Genomic DNA, 22,741 nt, shown 5'->3' with positions numbered 1-22,741 from the left:
GAGACATGGAAGGAAGATGTGGTAGCACCTGGGGAGACTGGAAGGGCGTGTGGTAGACACTGGTGTTTGGGGGCATAGCCTCTTGTGGGGCAGAAATGGCCCTTTCACCACTCAATGGATGTGCATTTGAGCAAACTCGGGGAGTTAGTGGAGGACAGAAGAGCCTGGAAGGCTGCAGTCCCTGGGGGTCACAAAGAGTCAGACACCACTTAATGATTGAACAACAGTAGTGGCCCTTTAGATTTTTTTTTTTTTTTTTTTTAACATTTTGTTTTATTTGGCATCTTATGCTGTGGTGGAGGGTAGCCTGCCTTGGTCATTAAAGAGGGGTGAGGAGAGGGAATCTACCAGCCTCTGTTTCATAACCCAGAAGAATATGGTAAGTGACAGCACAACTGCTCCCTTGGCTCATCTCAGACAAACATAAAGTACACGTTCCCAGTTCTGGCAGCCAGGATCATCAGTCCCCACCCAGCTTGCTCCCTCTCCCTCATCTTTTGTGCTGTCTTTCTTCTAACTGGGTGCTCCTGCCACTGGCTCTTGGCATACAGCCTGCATCCAAATGGTACTGTTCTAACCAGTGAGGTGAGATGGGGATCAGCTGTGTGTCTACTGTCTCTGGGTGCCAGATAGCACATTAGTAAATTAATAACTAGCAACTGGAAGGGGAAGTCATTGGAAGAGTTTCCAGCCCTGTGTTAAATCATGGAGGCATTCTTTAGTTGGTGGTAGTCAAGTCAACAAAATTATACCAACCCAACCTTAATTATTTTATGGAAATTATTAGTGATTGATTTGTACCACTTTCATTGCTTGATAAACATGTATATTTAAATAGTAAAGGGGATTATTTTAGTTGATTTGCACATTGATTTGTACATATAATTCATTAGTTCATACATGATTTATATATTAACATCCCACTTGTTAAGTATTTTCAATATTGCATAGTATCTTCTATTTATTTACTTGTTTGGCTTTGCTGGGTCTTCATTGCTATGTGGGCATTTTTCTAGTTGCAGAGTGGGGTCTGCTCTTCACTGAAGTGCACGGGCTTCTCATTGTGGTGGTTTCTCTTGTTGTGGAGCAGAGGCTCTAGGGCACATGGGCTCTAGAGTGCAGGCTCAGTAGTTGTGGCGTATGGACTTAGTTGCTCCGTGGTATGTGGGATCTTTCCAGACCAGGGATCGAACCCATGTCTCCTGCATTGGCAGGTGAATTCTTTACCACTGAGTCACCAGGGAAGCCCCTGCATGGTATCTTCTGAGAGTTGCTTTTTCCACTTAATAGATTTATCCATATTTATGCATAGTTCGTTTTACTGTGTATAGTATTCCATTATATAAATATACAGAATTTATCTGTTCTCCTGTTGATGGATATTTGGTCTATTTACTGAATTTTGCTAGAATAAACAGTGCTCGTATATACGTACATCTATGTGCATGTTTACTGATGTAAGTTTCTAAGATCTATGGCTAGGAATGGAATTGCTAAGTTATGGGTTATATTTATCTTTAATTTAAAAAGGTAATGCCACGTTTTCCCCTTGAAGTGCTTGTAACATTTTTACAGACTTACAAGTTAATGTATAAGGGTTATTTATTCTCCATATCCTCACCAACAATTTAGGAGTAAGACTTCAATTTTTTTTTTTTTCAGTTCATTGGATGTAAAATAGCATTTTATTATAGTCTTGCTTTTTCTTGATTATTGATAATGTTGACCATCATATTTATCATTGTTTCCTCTTCTGTGAAAAGCCTCTTTATATCTTTTGCCCATTTTTTCCTTAGGTTGGTTTCTGTATTTATTCATGGGTATTCTGACCAGGGTTGCAATCATCTCAAGGCTTTGACTCAGACTGGACTGGAGAATTCACTTCCGAGATCATTCACATGATCCTTGCCATGTGGACCTCTTCATAGTGATGTTCATCACTATGTATGGCCTCTTGCTTTCTTTAGTGAGTGATCCAAAGGAGAAAAATTCAAGATAGAATCAGCAATCTTTTATAGCTAATCTCAGATGTGAATACCATTTCTTGGTGATGCAAACCAACCCTGGTATAAGTGGGAGGGGATAACACAAGGGTGTGAACACCAGGTGGCAGGGAAGGTCTGGGGCCATCCTGGAGGTTACCTGCCATACTAGGTTATTTTTACGTGCTGCTGATACCGTTCAGTGTTTTCAGTCTATCTAGGGTTATCTTTTGATGAATAGAAGTTCATTTTAATGTAGATCGATGCATCTTTCATATTTAATGCTTTCCTATCTAGTTTTAAGAAATTCTTCCTTGATTCAAAGTAAAAAAGATATTCTCCAGTGTTTTCTTCTAAAAGTGTTATGGTTTTGCGTTTCACATGTGGGATCTTAATTCATCTAGATTTTACTTCAGCATATGAGACAAGGAACCGCCTCCTCTACCTTTCATTTGCTTCACCAATTGTTCAAGAATTATTTAAAGAATCATCCTTTCCCCCACTGATTGGCAATGTTATGCTCCTGTCATATATTAAATTTTTAATGACAGTTTTTTGATTACTGTAATTTAACTCATTATTGACTGGGGGATTTTTGCAGAAATGAATGCCTATGGCTGGCGATTTTTATTTTGGCCCAGTCAGTAATTAATTATGTTATTTCACTAACACTTTGCAGGTTATTACATGCAGTAGTTATATCTGTAAAGTCTAGTTTTCATGAAATGTTTGCAATCCACTCTAATGCAGAAGCAAAGGAGCATTCTCCAGCACCGTGAGTTTCATTTTCACTTTCTGTATCAGAATCAGTCACTAAAGTTTTTTGTCTTTGTTGGCCTAATACTCACATCATCTGAGTCAGAACTATATTCTGAAGAACTATTATCTGTGACACCAGTGTATATGTTGCTCAGCCAATCAGAGAAAGTATCCGTTTCTGCATAAGATGCACTGAAAATTTTTTCTTCACTCAAAATTTCACTATGTGTCCTTTTTGAAAATTTGTACATTTATAATATACATAGGTTTGGAACAAAAACCTGAGTGCAAAATGTAAACAATAATGACAGTCACAAGTTGTCTAATGAACCCTGGATCATTTTAAGCTCTAACAACTTCACATGGTGATGTTAATTGTGCGTGCATGCTGAGTCACTCAGTCATGTCCCAACTCTTTGCGACTCTGTGGGCTGTAGCTTGCCAGGCCTCTCTGTTCATGGGATTCTCCAGGCAAGAGTATTGGAGTGAGTTGCCATTTCCTCTTCCAGGGGATCTTCCTGACCCAGGCATCAAACCTGTGTCTCATGTCTCCTGGGTGGGCAGGTGGGTTCTCTACCACTAGTGCCACCTGGGAAGCCCTGATGTTAATAGTATCACTCTCTAAAAACATATTGTCTCCAGTCAATAGTGTATTTTAATCATGAGCTTTTATACTTGGTAGAGCAGATACACTCCTCCATCTGTCTTATTTTCCTAACCATTGATGGTCTTGACTTCCTAGCCATTACAGTTTTAGGAAAAGCTTAATCAAGCTAACTTGAAAGGTCCTATTGAATTTTGAGTGGGGTTGCATTGAATTTATAGATCGTATTAAGAACTAATTGTCTCTAATACTGAATATTCTAGTTGATGAACATGGTTCCTTCATTTACTTCTTTTCAGTGGTTTTCAGATTTTTAATAGAATAACATTAAAAAATTTCTTCACCAAGTTCTGATAGTTCAGTTCAGTCACTCATTCATGTCTGACTCTTTGCAACCCCGTGGACTGCAGCAAGCCAGGCCTCCCTGTCCATCACCAACTCCCAGAGTTTATTCAAACTCATGTCCATTGAGTCGGTGATGCCATCCAACCATCTCATCCTCTGTCATCCCCTTCTCCTCCCATCTTCAGTCTTTCCCAGCATCAGGGTCTTTTCCAGTGAGTCACCTTTTCACATCATGTGGCCAAAGTATTGGAGTTTCAGCTTCAGCATCAGTCCTTCCAATGAATATTCAGGACTGATTTCCTTTAGGATGGACTGGTTGGATTTCCTTGCAGTGCAAAGGACTCTCAAGAGTCTTCTCCAACACCACAGTTCAAAAGCATCAATTCTTCGGCACTCAGCTTTCTTTATGGTCCAAATCTCACATCCATACGTGACTACTGGAAAAACCATAGCTTTGATTAGATGGACATTTGTTGGCAAAGTAATGTCTCTGCGTTTTAATATGCTGTCTAGGTTGGTCATAACTTTTCTTCCAAGGAGCAAGCGTCTTTTAATTTCATGGCTTCAGTCACCATCTGCAGTGATTTTGGAGCCCCCCAAAATAAAACCTGTCACTGTTTCCCCATCTATTTGCATGAAGTGATGGGACCAGATGCCATGATCTTAGTTTTCTGAATGTTGAGTTTTAAGTCAACTTTTTCACTCTCCTCTCTCACTTTCATCAAGAGGCTCTTTAGTTCTTTGCTTTCTGCCATAAGGGTGGTATCATCTGCATATTTGACGTTATTGATATTTCTCCCGGCAATCTTGATTCCAGCTTGTGCTTCATCCAGCCCAGTGTTTCTCATGATGTACTCTGCATATAAGTTAAATAAGCAGGGTGACAATATACAACAATATACAAATATTCCTAAGCAATGCTTAACATATGATAAAATATTCAGAAAATGTATAAAACATAATTGTATAGCTTAAGTTATTAGAAAGTCAGTAGCTTTTAAGTCAGGCAAAAAAGCATTACCAGCACCTCAGTAACCCACCACATTCCTCTCACAAATTATACCCTATTCTTTCTCTCATAATTATCCCAACTTTTTAAAAAAATGAATTTTCAATTTCTATGTATTTTTATGCTTTATGTCTCTTGTAGATATATAGAGTGATTTTGTTGTAAATTTAGTTGATCACCTCTGACTTTTAACTGGAGGGTTCAGTATGTTTACATTCATAATGACTATTGATAAGTTCAGACTTATTTCTGCTGTCTTTGTGCCTGCTATTCATCTTACTTTTTTATATCTCTTTAAATATATTTTTGGTTTGTTGTTGTTGTTCAGTTGCTAAGTCGTGTCTGACTCTTTGCGACCCTGTGAATTGCAGCAGGCCAGGCTTCCCTTCACTATCTCCCAGAGTTTGCTCAAATGTATCCTTTGAATCAGTGATGCCATCCAACCATCTCATCCTCTGTTGCCCCCTTCTCCTCTTGCCCTCAATCTTTCCCAGGATCAGGGTCTTTTGCACTGAATCAGCTTTTCACATCAGGTGGCCAAAGCATTGAAGCTTCACCTTGAGCATCAGTCCTTCCAATGAATATTCAGGGTTGATTTCCTTTAGGATTGACTGGTTTGATCTCCTTGCTGTCTAAGGGACTCTCAAGAGTCTTTTCCAGCACCACAAATTGAAAGCATCAGTTCTTCAGCACTCAGCCTTCTTTATGATCCAACTCTCACATCCATACATGACTACTGGAAAAACCATAGCTTCGACTATACGGACCTTTGTCGGCAAAGTGATGTCTCTGCTTTTTAATGCACTGTTTAGGTTTGTCATAGTTTTTTTTCAGGGAGCAGGCATCTTAATTTCGTGGCTTCAGTCACCGTCTGCAGTGATTTTGGAGCCCAAGAAAATAAAATCTGCCACTGTTATCACTTTTCCCTTATCTCTTTGCCATGAAGTGATGGGACTGGATGCCATAATCTTAGTTTTTTGAATGTTGAGTTTTGAGCCAGCTTTTTCACTCTTCTCTTTCTCCTTCATCAAGAGGTTCTTTATTCCTCTTCACTTTCTGCCATTAAAGTGATTCATCTGCACATCCGAGTTGTTTATATTTCTCCTGGCAATCTTGTTGGTATTCTCCATTTTTTTTTCCTCTACTAGTTTGAAACTTGGACTATAATTTCTGTTGTTGTATTTACCCTTGATATTTTGCATACTCACTTAAAAGTTAAAGCTAATTATTATCTAAGAGTAATACTTTATCAAAACTCCAGTAACTAATCACCCCACTCCTGGTTTGTGCTACTCTTTTAATTGACTTTTTTTAACCCCACATAGTAGACACTATTTTTAGTGTTTGTCTTAATATATCTATAAGCTTAGCAGTTTCTCTGCTCACTCTTCTGGATGAATTCCTTCCTCTCTACCTCTCTTTCCTTCTTGAGCTCTGATGAGATGCATTGGGTCATTCTATTACAAATTGTTCAGGTCTTTTAATCCAGTATTCTTGCCTGGAAAATCCCATGGACAGAGGATCCTGGTAGGCTACAGTCCATGGGGTCGCAAAGAGTCGGACACGACTGAGTGATTTAACTTTCATTTTTAATCTCTTATTTTTCTTGTCTCTGCTGTATTCTGGGCATGGTCTTCTGATATGTTTTTGAGTTCATTAAAGCTTCAGTAGGATCTAGTAGTAGTGTGAAGTGTGATCAGTCATGTCCAACTCTTTGCAACTGCATGACTGTTCTCGTAACCCTGGAAATAATACTGGAGTGGGTTACCATTTCCTACTCAAAGGAGATCTTCCTGACTCAGGGATTGAACCTGCATCTCTTGAGTCTCCTGCATTGGCAGGCGGATTCTTTACCACTGTGCCACCCGGGAAGCCAGTTGGATCTAATCTTCTGTTTATTATTAGCATCCAATGAGTTTTGAGTTTCATTATTATACATTTCTAAAGGGTCTATCTAGTTTCTCTTAAAATCTGATCCTTTTTTAAATACTCATTTCCTGTTTGAGTTCATGTTCTCTTTATAGACATTCATATATGAGTGCTTTGCATTCAAAATGGGATAATTCCAGTATCTGAAGTTGTTGGGATTCTAAATCTTTTACCCGTAGCATTTTATTTTTCATGACACTGTTTCTGTTTGTGTTTTATATATATATATATATATATATATATATATATATATATATATATAGTGTGTGTGTGTGTATGTGTGTTTTGTTACCGCTATAAATCAGTTTCTTGTTTTTGAGTTTTATAAATTTTGTCAAGTTTACTCCAGACCTATTTGAGGACAGGCTTGTAGTTGCTTACCTGTGGAGACTCAGGTTTGATTCCTGGGTCGGGAGATCCCCTGGCAGACGGCATGGCAGCCCACTCCAGTATTCTTGCCTGGAGAATCCCATGGACAGAGGAGCCTGGTGGACTACAGTCCATGGGATCGCATAGAGTTGGACACAACTGAGTGACTAACACTTTCACTTGTAGTTGCAAATCCTCACCAAAGACCATTATCATTACAATTATTTTTCTTCTTGTAGATGTTCCCTGGTAACCTCTCTTTGCTGGCAAATTATTTCTTTTCCAGCCTGCTAACAGGGGTCCTTTAAGGATTCCTACTTAATGGAGGCATTTCCTGTTCAGCTCCCTTAAGATACCATCTCCCATTCATTGAGTTGTTGTCAGTATTTGCCTTTAGGGCTACCCAGGGTTTTTAACTTCCTTTTACAGAGTTGATTTAAATTTGCTGTTCCTTTTGATGAGTGAGGTGGGAAGTAGAAGATTATTTCTTAGGGATTCCCTTTTCATTCTGTCAAACTTCAAAGTGAAGTGAAAGTGAAAATTGGTCAGTTGTGTCTGACTCTTTGTGACCCCATGGTCTGTAGTCCATGGAATTCTCCTGGCCAGAATACTGGCCTTTCCCTTTCCCTTCTCCAGGAGATCTTCCCAGCCCAGGGATTGAACCTGGGTCTCCCACATTGCAGGCGGATTCTTTACTAGCTGAGTCACAAGGGAAGCTTAAGAGTGCATTAAAAGGTATGTTTATGAAAATTTAGTTAGAGGGATTTCTAAGAGCATCTGAACCCCCATACCACCAGAAGTAGAAGTGTGCTTTGGTGTTTTCAGGAAAAAAAAAAAAATGATGGCTTTTAAAAACTGGGAGAAGAGCTTCATGATTCTAGGCCGCATTAATGAGAATAGAGAGTCCAGGATTTGAAACTAATATTTCCATTTTATTAAACAGACTACACGAGAGCCTTGTACTTAGTTTTGGTGGGCATATTTAAGATGACCAATAATAGAGCGATGGTTAAATTATAGTGTAACCTCTGGAACCAATCATTTTTTTCAAAGGCCACCCTGGAGAAATTTTCGCAACTCATTGGAGAAAAGTGGGATATAAAACTATTTGTGTGATCCCCATATTATTTAGAAGACAGGAAGAAAAAGCAGATCGGTAAGTGACAATTGGTGGCAGAGTGATAGAGGTTTATTATTGATATTTTAAAGACTTGTATTCAAATTCTACAGTAGAAAAAAATTGAGACAGATACTGTTAAACTAGAAAGTATCCCCTTTGGGAAGTCAAAAACATAGAAAACTTATCAGCTAGAGGAAAAGTTACTTATAGTGAAATAAGTGAAATAATGTCATGAAACACACTAGCATCTGGTGCTCACTTCATACCAGCCGCTGTGCTGCACGTTGGGCTTGAGGGTTAACGTGACCAAAGTCCAGCTGCTTGCAAGCACCAGAGCTTTTGTTGTAACTTAGGTGTTCTGGTGTCAGCTCCACCTTTATCACTATTTTACCCGGTCCCCTGAGTCAGATACCTTAGATTTTCTGTACCACTCTCTTGATTTTGGTTTACTATCAGGATGTGGTGGCAAGGGAACAGGGTGCCCCAAGAAGGTAGGAGGTAGAATTATTGTACTACAATAAATTGTTTAGTATTAAAGAGACTGGATACAGTTGTTTCACAAAAAGATATATTTTCATATGACTATTTACATTTTTCATATTTAGTTAGAGAATATCATACAACTGATATCTTCAGTTTCATGCTTTTAAACTCTTCTATTTACACTTATCTGACATGGAATTAAAACTGAAATGGTCATATACCTCAGTAATAGAAAGCAACCAGTCAATATAGCTGGGTCTTCACTTAAATTTGCTGATCAACATTAGCAACAGTTACCTTAATAAATTATCATTTATTTTAAAATCAGTAGTAATTTTAAACATTTCATAAATAAGTGTGCTCTGTGCAATTTACATGTTTAATATCCTGTGGATACTAAAAGCTGTATATTGTCAGATTTGCACATTATTACTTTATCAAATGATAAGCTTTCTCAGAGGAGAAAGTGGATAAGCTTGATATTATATCCTAAGCTTCTCTGGAGAGTTATCAAAACTCCATCTGCTTTACAGGAGGAGGTTCCAGTTTACGTGAGAGGGCAGTTAAAATCTGATTGAATTTTTCATATCTCTCTGTCTGATTGACTTGTGCACCTTTGCTGCCCCATAGCAATCTCATTTGGAATTCAGTCTTGAAGACTTCACTCATTTCTTCATCTGGTTGAAAACCTAATAAAAACAAAACCAGAAAAACTTCAGTTCTGCTTGAAACAGTGTTGAAAATAGACTGAAAACTTGCTCGTTTAGAGTAGGATCAAAATGAACATCTCTCAGAACTTAAAAAATGCCCTCAAGGAAAAAAACAGGATCTTTCTATATAAGGAAGGGGAGAACACCCCCCACCCCCAAGGACCTGAGCAACTTCAAAGAAGAATAACTAAGTCACTAAGATATGACAGAATAAAATTTGTGTGCGCAAGCCACCATGGTTTTAGTGCAGGAGTGTTCAAAGTATTTTTTTTTAAAGCTTTTATAATTTACTTGTCATGATTCACCTTTTTTAGCTGCACAGTTTATAGAGTTGTGTAAACATCACACCACTTCAGAACCCTAGAAAATCCCTAGTACCTCTTCTCAGTCAATCCCTGAACCTACCCCACACCATTAATCTGCTTTTCATTGCTATTTTGCCTTTTCTAGAAATTTGATATTATTCCATATTGTTGCCTGTTAATAATTCCTTTTCATTGCTGAGTAGTATTCAGTTATATGGATATACTGCATTTTGTTTACCGAGTGGTAAGACATTTGGATTGTTTCCAGTTTCTGGCTGTTACAAATAATGCGAACATCTGTGATTAAGTCTTAGCATGGACATGTGTTTTCATATCTTTGGAAGTACTGGGTCATGTGGTAAATATATGTTTACTTTAAAGAAACTGTCAAACTCTTTTCCAAAATGTCTATACTGTCTTATATTCTCATCAGTAACATAATGAAGAGTGCAGTTGTGAACTCTGTCATTCTAGATGGTGGTGGTGGCAGCTCACTGTGGTTTAATCTTATATTTCTGTAATAACTAATGCTTTGAACATTTTTCCATATAGATATCTGTCATTGTATAATAAGTCCTTTATCAGATGTATGTTTGCCAAATACTTTCTTCTAGTCTGTAGTGTGCCTTTTTGCTTCCTTAATGATGTCTTTCAAAGAGCAAAATGTAAAATTTTGATTTATCAGTGTTTTATGGTTCATGCTTTTTATGTCTTAAGAAATTTTGCCAGACACAAGGAATTTCTGTGTTTTTTCATAGAAGCTTTACAGTTTAGCTCTTAGTGTAAAGAGCTCTGAGTGTATTCTTTGAGGTAAAATTGAAAATTTTTTTCCATGACATTCAATAGTTCTAGCACATTTGTTGAAAGATTACTTTATCCAGTGAATTACCTTGCCACCTTTGTCAAGAAACAGTTAACAATCATATGTTTGGGCCCATTTCTTAACTCTCTTTTCTGTGTAAGAGATCTGTTCTACTTATGGCCAAGGATGCTCTCAGTCAAGCTCTATGAGAGCAGGGGAAACCTCTAGCTTGAGTCATACAGACAGATGTTTCTCATCCTTGATTACTGCTGGAGTAGTTGGCTCTGTCATTAAATATAGTCCCAGCATCTGAATCATAGTCTCTTGGGTGGTGGAGAGGATAACAGAAGCCTTCTATTTCATTCTTCCATGTGATGCCAAAATATCTTTGGCAGATAACCAACTAGAGGCCAGATGACAACTTCCATTCATTCAGTTAATCTGCTTTAAGCCCCTCTCCTGGGCAGGGTACTGGGGTATGTTGGTGAGCAAATTTCTGCCCTTACTGGGTTCACAGTTAATTCCAGCAATAAGAACTTGCTGTGAAAACCTGTAGCAGGATCAGCTGAGAAGTATCAAATACCTTTAAGGTGATTTGCTCTAGAACAGCTTAAAACATACTTTTCTCAAAATCCACTCTGATATATTGGCTTAGAACATCTAATGTAAAATACTTATTGGTTTTGTACAAGCAGGCATTCTAATAATATCTACTGACTTGAATTATATATGCTTTTATTGTTTGAGCCACCAGGGGAGCTCTTATAATTAGCATCTGAGTCCTATACTGCCAACCCTGCTGGACTTTCTGAGGAAAAGAAACACGTATGTATTGCTTATACCTATAGCAGACATAGTGCAAGTTGTTTAGTCCCAAATTCTGTTTCTGAATTAACAACTTTGTTTTAGGTCAAAATAATAGACCTCTCCTGCCTCATATAGTTCTTAACCTTCTGGATCAAACTGTAGGTCCTTGAAGAGTTTTAAAAAGTATACAGTGGTGAAGAGACAAGGCCGTTTTTCTTGTACTCACTTTTCAGCCCTCCAGCCTTCCTGCGCAAAGATGCCAGGCTAAAAACAAGTCTAACCATGTGATAACATCTTCTTATATTTAAAACCCTTCACTGGCTCTTCCTCAGCCACAGTCCTACATGGAAGGCCTTCCCACCTCTATCCCACTCTTTAGCCTAGCTGGCCACTCCTGAAGACACATGTCGCACTAACCCAAACCCAAGTTTGGATCAATGTACTTGTGGTTTGTGCTTTTCTCCAAACTCTCAATCTCAGAGCCTTGGCTTACGGCGGACCCTTTGATGCCAAGAGCAGAGGAGCTCATGTCCCAGTGTGTCTGGGAAGAAACAAGAATATAGATAAGTCCAACAGAACCCCAACTCCTCATGTGGGCCCATCACGTTTTCTAATAATGATTATTAGTGGTACTAATGGTAAACAAACTGACAGATTCTTTCTTGATCTTTTCTCTGTTTTCTTATACCACTGACACAAAAGAAGAGAGAAGCAGGATCCTTAAGTCAGGCAGGAATTAAGAGTAAGTAATACAAGAAATGGAATTCCCAGGTCTTAATCTTTCCTACTTGGTCTTTTTCTAATTGAGAGCATCGATGCTGTTTTCATTCCTTCAGTCCAATTACTGTGCAGAGTAGAGAGCAGCTCTTACCTGCCAGGATCCTCTCAGCATTCATCCGGTAGCTGTCTGCAGCTTCCGCCATGAGTCGGGCCGTTGCCAGATGGTTCAGCATAATCTCACAGCTTTCATCGTTTTTTTCCCACATGTCAGTTCCTTCAAAAGTGACAGCCTCGCGCTCCATTAAGGTCACAAGAGGCATCAGCAGTGGGACTGATACATTGTTTGGGGGAACACATGTGGCCTCTGAAAAACAGGGGCAGGGATAAAGTTCTCCACATCATGTTTTTTTCCCCCAAGTTTCAGTTGAAGATGGCAATGTAGGAGAGTCCTGGGCTTACCGCCTTCTGTGGACACAGTGAATCTATGGCTAAGTATGGAACAACTTCTGCTGGAAAAAAATCCTAAAGACTGCATTGTGCAAATAAGAGAAGACCCACATAAAAGCAGGTAAGAGGGGCTGGGAGACTATCACACTATAAACCCTCCCCTGGGGCAGTGACCCACAGTCAGGAGGGAACTCAAAACCTGGAGCTTCAACCTGAGGAGCAAAGGGCTTGAACCCCATGTGTAGCACCCCCAACTTTTAAGATCAGCACCTGAGATACAAACCCCCCAAACATCTAACTTTGAAACTCAACACTGTACCTCCCTATAAGACCCCAAGGCTATAATTGTCTGAGAAACAGGTCTTAAAGGGCTTACAAGCTTGAACTCACCTAATCCAGAGCTTGGTACAGAGGCAGCCAATTGAGAGGTGCCTAGATATTATGCAAATTAGGTTCATTTGCCAATATTAAAGTTTTAGCCTGAAAGAAGGGTTTAGGAGGCCCTCAGCAAATGAAAGCTGATAAATGATGCAGTCTTTGTGTGCGTTCTCTGCCTTGCTCCAGCTCCTTGATATATCCTAGAAAAGAGCTTATACCTTTGTCCAGCTACCTCTAGAACACTATAGCTCTGATGGCCAAAGGGGCTTATGCCCATGGATCCTATAGGACTGTAACCTTTATAATGCCACAAGAAAAGAAAATTATAGGTCAATATTTGCAAACTGAATTCAACAATACATTAAAAGGATCATATGGATTGATCAAGTGGGATTTATTCCAGGGAAACAAGGATGGCTCAATATTCACAAATCAACATGACATACTGTGTTAATAAGATGAAAGAAAAATAATTTGATCTTAATAGATGCAGAAAAATCATTTGACAAAATCTGACATCCATTTATGGTAAAAAAAAAAAAAATTCCCAACAAAGTGTATATAGAGGGAATGTACAACAACATAATGTGGCCACATATAACAAGCCCATAGCTAACATCATACTTGAAAAGCAAAAAACTTTTCATCTAAGAACAGGAATAAAAGGATGCCAATTCACCACTTCTGTTCACACCATACACAAAAATAAACTCATATAGACACAATATCATAAAACTCTGAGACAAGAATATAGGCAAAACATTCTCTGGCATAAATCATAGCAATCTTACCTTAAATCAGTCTCCCAAGGTAGTAAAAATAAAAGCAAAAATAAAGGGGACCTCATTAAACATGTTTTTGCAAAGGAAACCATAAACAAAATGAAAAGACAACCAACAGATGGGAGAAAATATTTGCAAACGATGTAACTGACAAGGGCTTAATTTTGAAAATATACAAACAGCTCATACAATTAGCAAAAAAACAAATAGCCCCCTGAACAAATAGGCAGACGGCCAACAGATACATGATGCTCAATAGACAATAGATGTTCAACATTGCTAATTATCAGAGAAATGTGAATCAAAACTACAATGAGGTATTACTTCACAGTGGTATCACATCAAAAAGTCACAAATAATAAATGCTGGAGAGAGTGTTGAGAAAAGGGAACTTTCCTATACTGTTGGAGAGAATGTAAATTAGTGCCGCTACTATGGAGAACAGGATGGAGATTCTTAAAAAACTGAAAAGAGTTGCTATATGATCCAACAATCCCACTCTTGGGCATGTATCTGGAGAAAACCCTTAATTTGGAAAGAGGCCTGTACCTCAGTGTTCATTGCAGCACTGTTTACAATAGCCAAGATATGGAAGCAACCTAAATGTCACTCAACAGAGGAGTGGGTAAAGAAAGATGTGGTGTATGTATGTACACAATGGAATACTACTCAGCCAGAAAAAAGACAATGCCATTTGCAGCAACATGGATGGACCTAGAGATTATCATGCTGAGTGAAGTGAGTCAGACAGGTAGATATCTCATGATATCACTTATGTATGAAATCTAAAAAATGATACAAATGAACTTATTTACACAACAAGGTCCTTTTGTATAGCATAGGGAACTATAATCAATATCTTGCAATAATCTATAATGAAAAAATATTAAATATATAAAAATCATTTTGCTGTACACTAGATTTACACATCATAAATCAACTATAACTTCAATTTTAAAAGATGCATATGTGTGTACACACACACACAGTGGAATATTATTCAGCCATTAAAAAGAATAAATCCTGCCATTTGTGACAACACAAACTTGAGGGTATTATACTAAGGGTTTTATGCTAAGTGAAATATGTCAGAAGAAGATAAATAGCATGTGAACTCACTCACATGTAGAGTCTGAGAAAAACAGAAAGACCCCTTGAGCTCATGGATGTAGAGGACAGATTGGTGGTTGCCCGAGATAAAGGGAGAAGTGAAATGGTTGAAGGGATCAGAAGGTACAGATTCCCAGTTATAAAGTAACTCCTGGAGATACGCTATACAGCATGGTGACTATAGTGAATACTATATTGCATATTTGAAAGTACCTAGCAAAGTGAATCTTGAAAGTTCTCATCAGAAGAAAAAAAATTTTTATACCTATGTATGCTGATGGATATTAACTGGTCTTATTGTGATCATTTTGCAGCATAATCAAATATTGAACCATTATGTTGTACACCTGAAGCTAATATGTAAACTGTACCTCAGTTTACAAAGTTAAGCTCAAAATGAGGTGACTGGTATCCTATGTCTTGTTTTAGCAACTGAATACCTACAAGCAACTCTATCATCTGATAAAGGCTTGATGACTCATTGACAATCCTGCAGATAACTTGGAGCCTTTATACCATGCCCTGCTAAAAGCTTTGCTCAAACCAGAACAGATAATGACACTGCCGAGCAGCCCCCAGGCCGCCTGTCCTGACCCTGTGCTCACCTCTGCCTTCATGCAGGATTTTGCTGAAAGGCTTCAGCTGTTTCTCATAGAGGATGGCGGTTTGTGTGTACTGGTGCCGCAGGGCAGTCCACGTTTTTTCTAACCGTGTGATCTGGAAGAAATAAAAGTGTTATAGCTTTGGAAAAGGCTCTTTTTAAAACTACCTTGGTGCTTAAGTTATGAAATGGATGATAGATGGACATGATAGAAACTCAAAGCAGTTGAAAGGACAGTATAGAGAAAAGCTAATCCCTACCAACTCCCTGCTCCATGTTGCTCTCATGACCCATTAGACACACACACCTTTTAAAATAAATGCATATCATACTATACACATATTTTCCTGTTCCTTATTTGGAAGTTATTTCACATAAGTACATATAGAACAGCATACAACAGTCTTGTTTTATTAAGCTTCTAATGGTCCATTTATGCATAAACCATAGTTTAGCTAATTTCCTATACATAAGAGCTTTAAACATTTTTCTGTTATAGAATTATCTCAAAGATTTTGCAGATGTGCACAAGTAAGAGAATATCTGGAGGATAAATTTCCAGAAGTAAAACTACTGGGTCAAGAAATAAAATCTTGGTAGGCATTGCCAACTGTCCTCCACAGAGTTGATACCGATGTAAGGATGTAGAATTATGATCTTAAGCATTTTAATGTTATTTTTAAGTAATAAAGTCTGAGACACATGGAAAATTGCCTAGGCCACATGATGCCACTGCTCATTTCTTTGGAATCATTTAGTCCAGACCAACATATGCCACTGACTCTGACTATCCTAATAGTCCCCCATTCACACCCTAAAACCAGCAAGCCCGTGTCTGATGTCTTCTACATGAAACAAGGAAGGGGGGAAAGGGAACTAATATATAGGGAATGAGAGCCAATACTGTTAGGTATTTGAGGAATTTCATTTAATCCTCACAGTGCTCTATGAGACAGTATTTTGACTTCATTTTACAGATCAGAAGACAAGAGATTAGGTAACTTGGTCAAGTTTCACAGCTAAATGGCAGAGCTGAGATTCATTTCCTTGGCCTCTAAGAACTCCCTGTGTATTCCAAGAGGAAGGTGAGAAAGGATCACCATCAGCAGGTCTGCTGGGAAGGGGAGGATGTGGCTTATCTTCCTCCGGCCACCCACAAAGCCACCATTTCTTCTCCCGCCCCCTTCTTCCCTGCCCTGAAGCATCCGCCTTTCTGAAAGGAGCCCTTATCTCTGGGCTAGGCCCACCTCCTGGATGCTCTCTCTTGATACCAGAAACTGAGAAGAGAAGGCAGCACAAACGGCTATAGTCCAGGGTCAGGTTTAGGTGACCTGACACAGAAATGACATGACTCTAGTCTCTGGTTTTCCCTGGGCCTGCCACTTCCCACCCCAAGCAGAGCCCCGAGCACTCTAGAGGACTCTGCCCCTCCAGAGGGCAATGCCCCAGCATTGCTGAAGTGCTGCAGAAAGGGAGAGGATGATGCTGCCGTGGGATGGGAGGACCACCTATATAGCCATGTTCATGTGCTTTGGGGTAAGTCCCTAATTGCTGAGTTTGATGTCATGGACAGCAACCATGTTAATGTCACAAAATTCCCCTTCACTACTCTCAGAGGAAGCTCTGGGCTGGGAAGCTATATGAAAAGCTAGCCTATTAAGTCCTCAGAATTATAGGCAGTTTTGGATAAAAGGAAATAAACATGACATAAATTAAAAACACCCAAATGAAAAATGATAACTCCTGTTAGTATAGTAGAAGTCAGTATATCATGAAAATACAGCTGAACTTGCTTATTTCAAATACTGACCCAAATAATTTCAGTGTATCTAAAGAAATTTGAAAGTTCTTGGAATATTATAATTGGAATTGACCCTTCTCAAAATTTCCTGGTGAAAGCATGAAGCGTTTCAGCTTCTTGTTTGAAAGGTGACGTTGGTTTCATACAAGGAAATTATGTTCTTAACATGCAGGATTTCAGAGAACCTGTGGCTGGCTGCGAAATAGCCAAGCTAAATGAGTGGTGGCTTTGGTATGACTGGTTGCAGATTGGGTTTGTGGGACTGTGATCTCGTACTCGAAGTCACTGAGCATCTACCTCTATGAGGTCCACTTGGCTTCAAAAACAAATTTTCAGTTTCAACCCTCATCCTAAAAACAGGCTGTCAAAGCAGATAAATTCAAAGTGCCTGATTTCAGAAACTCTGCTTTAGGGGGCTGTATGGCAAATGAGCCAGGAAGCTGAGTCTTTTAACAGGAGAGTCTGTTGTAGGTGACCTGAGGAACATACTTTGAGATAAACCACCCTGGGGATCCTCAGAGATCAGCTCCCCAAATGTCTTGGTTTCCCGGTCATAACCCCAAACAGCCCGCCCGCCCAGTGACCCAGATGGAAGCAGTCTTTCTTACACAACACACTTGAGCCAGATGTATCACCCTAACTGGTTCTTCAGGAACATCTGTTGTTCTTGAGGATGACTCTTCTTATTATACATCACAGAGAAAGTGTAGGTAGTCAGCGATTATCTGCTGTCTTTAAAAACAGAGCCAGAAACCTGCAACGCGGCTCCTGTTTGCCCCCTGATCAAAGCAGCTTTCACTAAGACACGATTTACCTTTTGAATTGACTAAAGTCACCTGTGGTTTGTCAGGCATGGACTTGAAGACCACTTTGCAGAGCATTAAGTACACCCAGGCCCACAGGGCTGCACACAGCAAGTGGAAATTTACCTGTGGCATTTCCAAGGCCTTCATGATGGCTGAGAAAGAATAGAGGTCCCCCATGGAGTCTTTCAGTTCCACTGCCACCTGGATGATCTTATTGAGGGTGGCTGCTCTCTCCTCCAGACTGCCCGTGCAGCCCAGAATGTCCACTGCAATGCCGATGGCCATCGTGTTGTGTCTGAAAGGAAGGAGATGAGCGATCAGGCCCAGGACTAATAGGACCAGGAGGAAATGAAACCAAACTGGCCAAACTGCTTTGCACCATTTGCCGCTGTCTTCCTGAGACACACTGGCAGCTCACACAGTTAGGTTGCTGATTGCAACAGAGGGACCACCCCCATCAGAGTGACTGCAGAAGGGCCTCAGTGGGCATCCTGTGGAGAATCTCAAAAAGGACAGATACCCCAGGACATGGAGTGTTCAACCCTGGAGCAAGGGGCATGAAAGGGCCTTCCTGTGCTGAAGCTGCTCAGAAGTGCACGTGCTCCTTGTCCCTCTCACCATGACAGGTGCGCGGAGATGCCAGGTCCCCAACACACTGAGGAATCCTTTCCTCAGGGAAGTCCCTAAGCCCCCTGGACTGGGGGATGGAAGGGACAGAAAGATGAGATAATATGCTTGATCCAGGAAGACAATATGGATGTGAGAACAAGGGATGAGGAGCTAAGAATAGAGTGGCTTGGGTCAAGGGGCCAGAGAGTGAGTGGAAATGTGGACAAAGACTCAACAGTGAGCTGGCAGGATTTCTGTGTAAGGTCAGACCCTCATAGAAAGAAATTTTGTATCTACCAACAATCCTCCCTTTCTCACCCTGAACGCCACGGGTCAACTGCGCAGACCCAGAACAGGAAGCAGAGTGGTCTTTTCTGTACAGACAATAGGATGGATATGAATGGGGTTGCAGAGAGGTCTCCTTCCTGGTGGCAGCAGTCTGTAAGCCTGCCTCTCCCTCCCTCTGTGGCCCAGGAATGGGCATTCCCCACCTTGGGCCAGAGTGAAAGTGAAAGTTGTTCAGTCGTGTCTGACTCTTTGTGAACCTATGGACTACACAGTGCATGGAATTCTCCAGGCCAGAATAATAGAGTGGTTAGCTGTTTCCTTCTCCAGGGGATCTTCCTAACCCAGGGATAGAACCCAGGTCTTCTGCATTGCAGCTGAGCCACCAGAGTGGCCTTGGGTAAATTTCTCTCCAGGTACTGGTACGAGTGCTGAAGGTGAAGCGCTAATTCACAGCTATGGTCGCTACAATATGACTTGCCTCTGAAATTCTGGGGCCACCTTGTCCTAGAAATTCACAGCTAAGGATGATATTCCACGCTTCCTGTGCTGGTCTCCTCCTCACTCTTCTAGAGCAAAGAGAGGAGTGATTCATCTAGTGGCTAGCATTACCAGTTTCTCCAATGATTTTTAAATCAGTAACAGGCTCTGCTGTCTCTGAGCATTTGCACATGTGGGTGTGCAAGGTGGTTACTCAAAGTGTGACCTTAGGCTGTTACCTGACTGCTCCACTCCCCTAGTTCCTCATCTCTAAAACGGGAACAAGGGCTGTTGTGAGAAAGACTGTGGGTGTGTGTGTGTGTATAAAGGTAATTAAAGTGCCTGACTCAGCAGTACCTAGCAAATAGCAGTTGTTACTACACTGGTATCTATGTGTGCATTTCTCCCTCTGTATCTTGGTCCCTTTTGCCTGTCTCTCTTTCCTTTATCTTCTTTTGCTAATTTCCTGTCTTTCTTAATCAATGGATCTTTAAAATAGACTTAAAGTATATTTTTATTATGTTAAACTTATTGAAGAGTTTTGTTACCCATTTGCAAAGTGTTAAGGTTGAGATGAACATTTTAGCTGTTTAATAGTAAACTAACTTCCCATGTTGCCTTCAATTGATTCTTTAGTCAATGTTTTTTTCCTGTGTTTTAATGGCCCTTAATAAAAGACAGGTTCTCTATTTCTTTAAGACCTGGCTTTATATCAACAGTTAATTGGGTAATTATATCCATCCATTCGAACAACATTTGCCTCAAATCTCCTGCACACACCGCCTTGGGAAAAACAGCTCAGCAAAGCAAGTGTGTAGCAGAAGCTCCTGAGGTGGGTAAGAGACACAAAACATTTCAGAAGGACATCTCTGCTCACTCGCCTTGGAATGGGTGGTGGTAAGTTTAAAATGGAGGGGGGTTTATATTAGACTCTCAAACACAAGGGTATCATCTGATCCTGCAGGACTGCTATAACCTTTATTTAGTAGACATATTGTAATGGAGAGAACCACTCCCCAGGCCCTAGCAGGTAGATCCCACAGGTCAGTTCTGGATGGGGAACAAAGCAAAGAGCCAGACCCCAGGCAGGCAGCAATCAGGAGAAAGAGGAAATGGATGTAGACAAGAGTGGAAGTCAGAAAATAGCCCAGAGAGAAGCCACAAGCCTGCTGACCTCAGCCTGGGCACCCATAATGCATGCCCAACACAGCTAATGAAACTGATAAAATTTAAGGCCTGCAGGGCTTCCCTGGTGGCTCAGCGGTAAAGAATCCACCCGCCAATGCAGGGAATATGAGTTTGATCCCTGGTCTGGGAGGATCCCGCGTGTTGCAGAGCAACAAAGCCCACAGGCCACAGCTATTGAGCCTGTGCTCTGCAACAAGAGAAGCCCCTGCAATGAGAAGCCCGCACACTGCGACAAAGAACAGCCCTTGCCTGCCACAACTAGAGAAAGCCTGTACAGCCACGAAGACCCAGCACAGCCATAAATAAATAAGGCCTGCAACTGGGGAGTTTTCAGTCTGAAAAGCATCACAGGAGAAACAGGGATGCATGGCAGCACAGCTGGTCTCTGCTGAACCAACGACCATGGGCCCAGACCAGGAGGGAGGGCAGGTTAGTGGAAATGAGAAGCCAGGCCCCTGGGGCACGGGGAGGGAAGAGGATGCCTTGGAGAGCAGGGCTGGCATCTAGAAGAGTGAGCAGGGCAGGCAGGGAAATTCAGAAGTCAGACCTACCACTGCCCAAAGACACTGAACAACAAGCTGACAAGTGTGCCGGAACAACGGCAGCAGGGCCACGTCCTGCCCTCCTGCCCCCAGAAGTCTCCATTCGGCACTCTGGGTGCTTCCTGCGGGAGGCAAAGCAACCGAGGCACTGGAGCCATTTATTTGCTTCAGTCGGGTAACCTTGAAAGCAGCTGTTACCAACTCTCCCAGGCCATTTGAAATATAGTGTTTACTTTCTAGGGGCTAGCGGGAGTCTAGGACTACAAAGTCCACAAACCACATATGGCTATATTTATACACTTAAAATGCTGAAGAGTAAAATAAAACATTTCATCCTTCAGTTGCCACATTTCAGGTGCTCAGTAGTCCCCAGTGGCTAGTGGATGCTGTCAGGAGATTGCTGCCATCAGTGTTGTATTGGACTGCACTGTGACCCAAAACATCACAGAAAACCATGGGCGGGGATGATGGTGCTAGCGCCCCAGCTTCTGAAGCATCACTGTCCTCTTCTCAGGAGAAGCCAGGGCCCTGGCTGCCCACTAAAGACCACTCGAGTGCTGTGGCAACTGGGAAGCTGGTTGGAAAAACAGAAAACTTCAGATAACAAAACAGTCTTGTCCCAAACAACTATCTTTTCATGTGTATCAAAAAGGCCAACTTCTATGATAATATGAGATTCTAGTCTAGTGCTTCTTAAAAACGTGCCTCGCTACTTCTACCTTTCTAATTTCTAAATATCTGACGTGAGTGGGTTTTAATGGCCAGCCAGGGCCCTGGCTTTCCATGAGAAGAGGGCAGTGATGCTTCAGAGGTCGGGGGCCTGAGCGCCTCATCCCTTGCCCTCTGATCCCCCATTTGTCCACACTTCAAAGAAAACACTGTTCAGACCCTGTTCTTCCCAACTCCCCCCACAAATCCCCACTTCATTCCTAAAGCAGACAGAGGGGCTGCAGCTCAGGCTGGAGGGAAGCGGCATGGCACCCCCGCTCCGTCTGCCTGCAGCACTGCTCCCACCCCAGGCCAGCAGGGGTGATGGTGACCTGTGTTCCAGGGCTGAGCCTCTGCCGGCTTCTCCATCTGCCCAAGGAGCAGGGTCGCGAACGTGCTTATCTGTTCCCTGACTTCCTCTTTGCCACCTGAGCTTCTCCAGGAATTCTCTGGTCATGGCTTCCGGGAAAGGCCTTCCGGGGCCACACTTCCTTGAGTGAGGTGGCCCTGGGGCAGAGGGTACCTAGCCTCTCTCTGAAACCTGTAACTCTGACAGCCTGTGGAGTTGAAAGGACCATAAGTACAGAACAGCACTACTCACCTTTCAATGATGTCCAGGCGCAGCTGGTGACCGTAAGGCAAGGTGATGAGCTCCAGCCCTGAGTTCACGCCCATGTTCTTCCTCATCTCTTCCGAGACTTCAAGTATCCTCGCGACCTGTCAAGAACACAGGTTGAAATGAACTGGACCAGGAAGTGGGCTTGCTGTAAACATGGAAAGAAATACACTAAACTGGGAAACTGTGGATGCACTTGACTTGTTGCACTTCTTTTTGAGCAGCAGCATCTGAAAATACAGTTTTAATACACTGTTTGGAGGCTTTTGATACATATACTGGAATGTAAAACCTGGCAGGAAAGTACCTAGATTGGTCTGCAGATTTGGTGTTTCTGCCCGGCCAGAGAATGGTGTGGTTCTTCGAGCTTATGTCTAACATGGCTGGATCCTGCTGCTAGATTTGCCGCCAACAGCAGGACTGTGTGTGCATGGAGCAGACTGA

At 41.2% G+C, this 22,741-nt stretch overlaps 1 protein-coding gene across 7 annotated transcripts in view; it reads right to left on the bottom strand.

Annotated features, from left to right (window-relative positions):
- Positions 1-8,668: 8,668 nt before the first annotated feature.
- The window catches only part of BCAR3 (BCAR3 adaptor protein, NSP family member), a 220,015-nt gene continuing 205,942 nt past the window's right edge, over positions 8,669-22,741 (bottom strand). For 6 of the 7 annotated variants that reach the window (XM_061121343.1, XM_061121342.1, XM_061121344.1 and 3 more), the window contains 5 exons: positions 22,283-22,398; positions 17,993-18,164; positions 15,267-15,378; positions 12,096-12,308; positions 8,669-9,289 (listed from right to left, as the gene is read on the bottom strand). In XM_061121343.1, the coding sequence (XP_060977326.1) occupies positions 9,111-9,289; positions 12,096-12,308; positions 15,267-15,378; positions 17,993-18,164; positions 22,283-22,398 (792 nt within the window). In that variant the 3' untranslated portion in view covers positions 8,669-9,110. Of the gene's footprint in view, positions 9,290-12,095; positions 12,309-15,266; positions 15,379-17,992; positions 18,165-22,278; positions 22,399-22,741 lie in introns of those variants that run through there. The other variant, XM_061121345.1, reaches the window with a different exon arrangement.

This window comes from Dama dama, chromosome 20 (genome assembly GCF_033118175.1).
Source record: "Dama dama isolate Ldn47 chromosome 20, ASM3311817v1, whole genome shotgun sequence".
Classification (NCBI taxonomy): Eukaryota; Metazoa; Chordata; class Mammalia; order Artiodactyla; family Cervidae; genus Dama; species Dama dama.
This window is presented reverse-complemented; position numbering and strand designations above follow the sequence as displayed.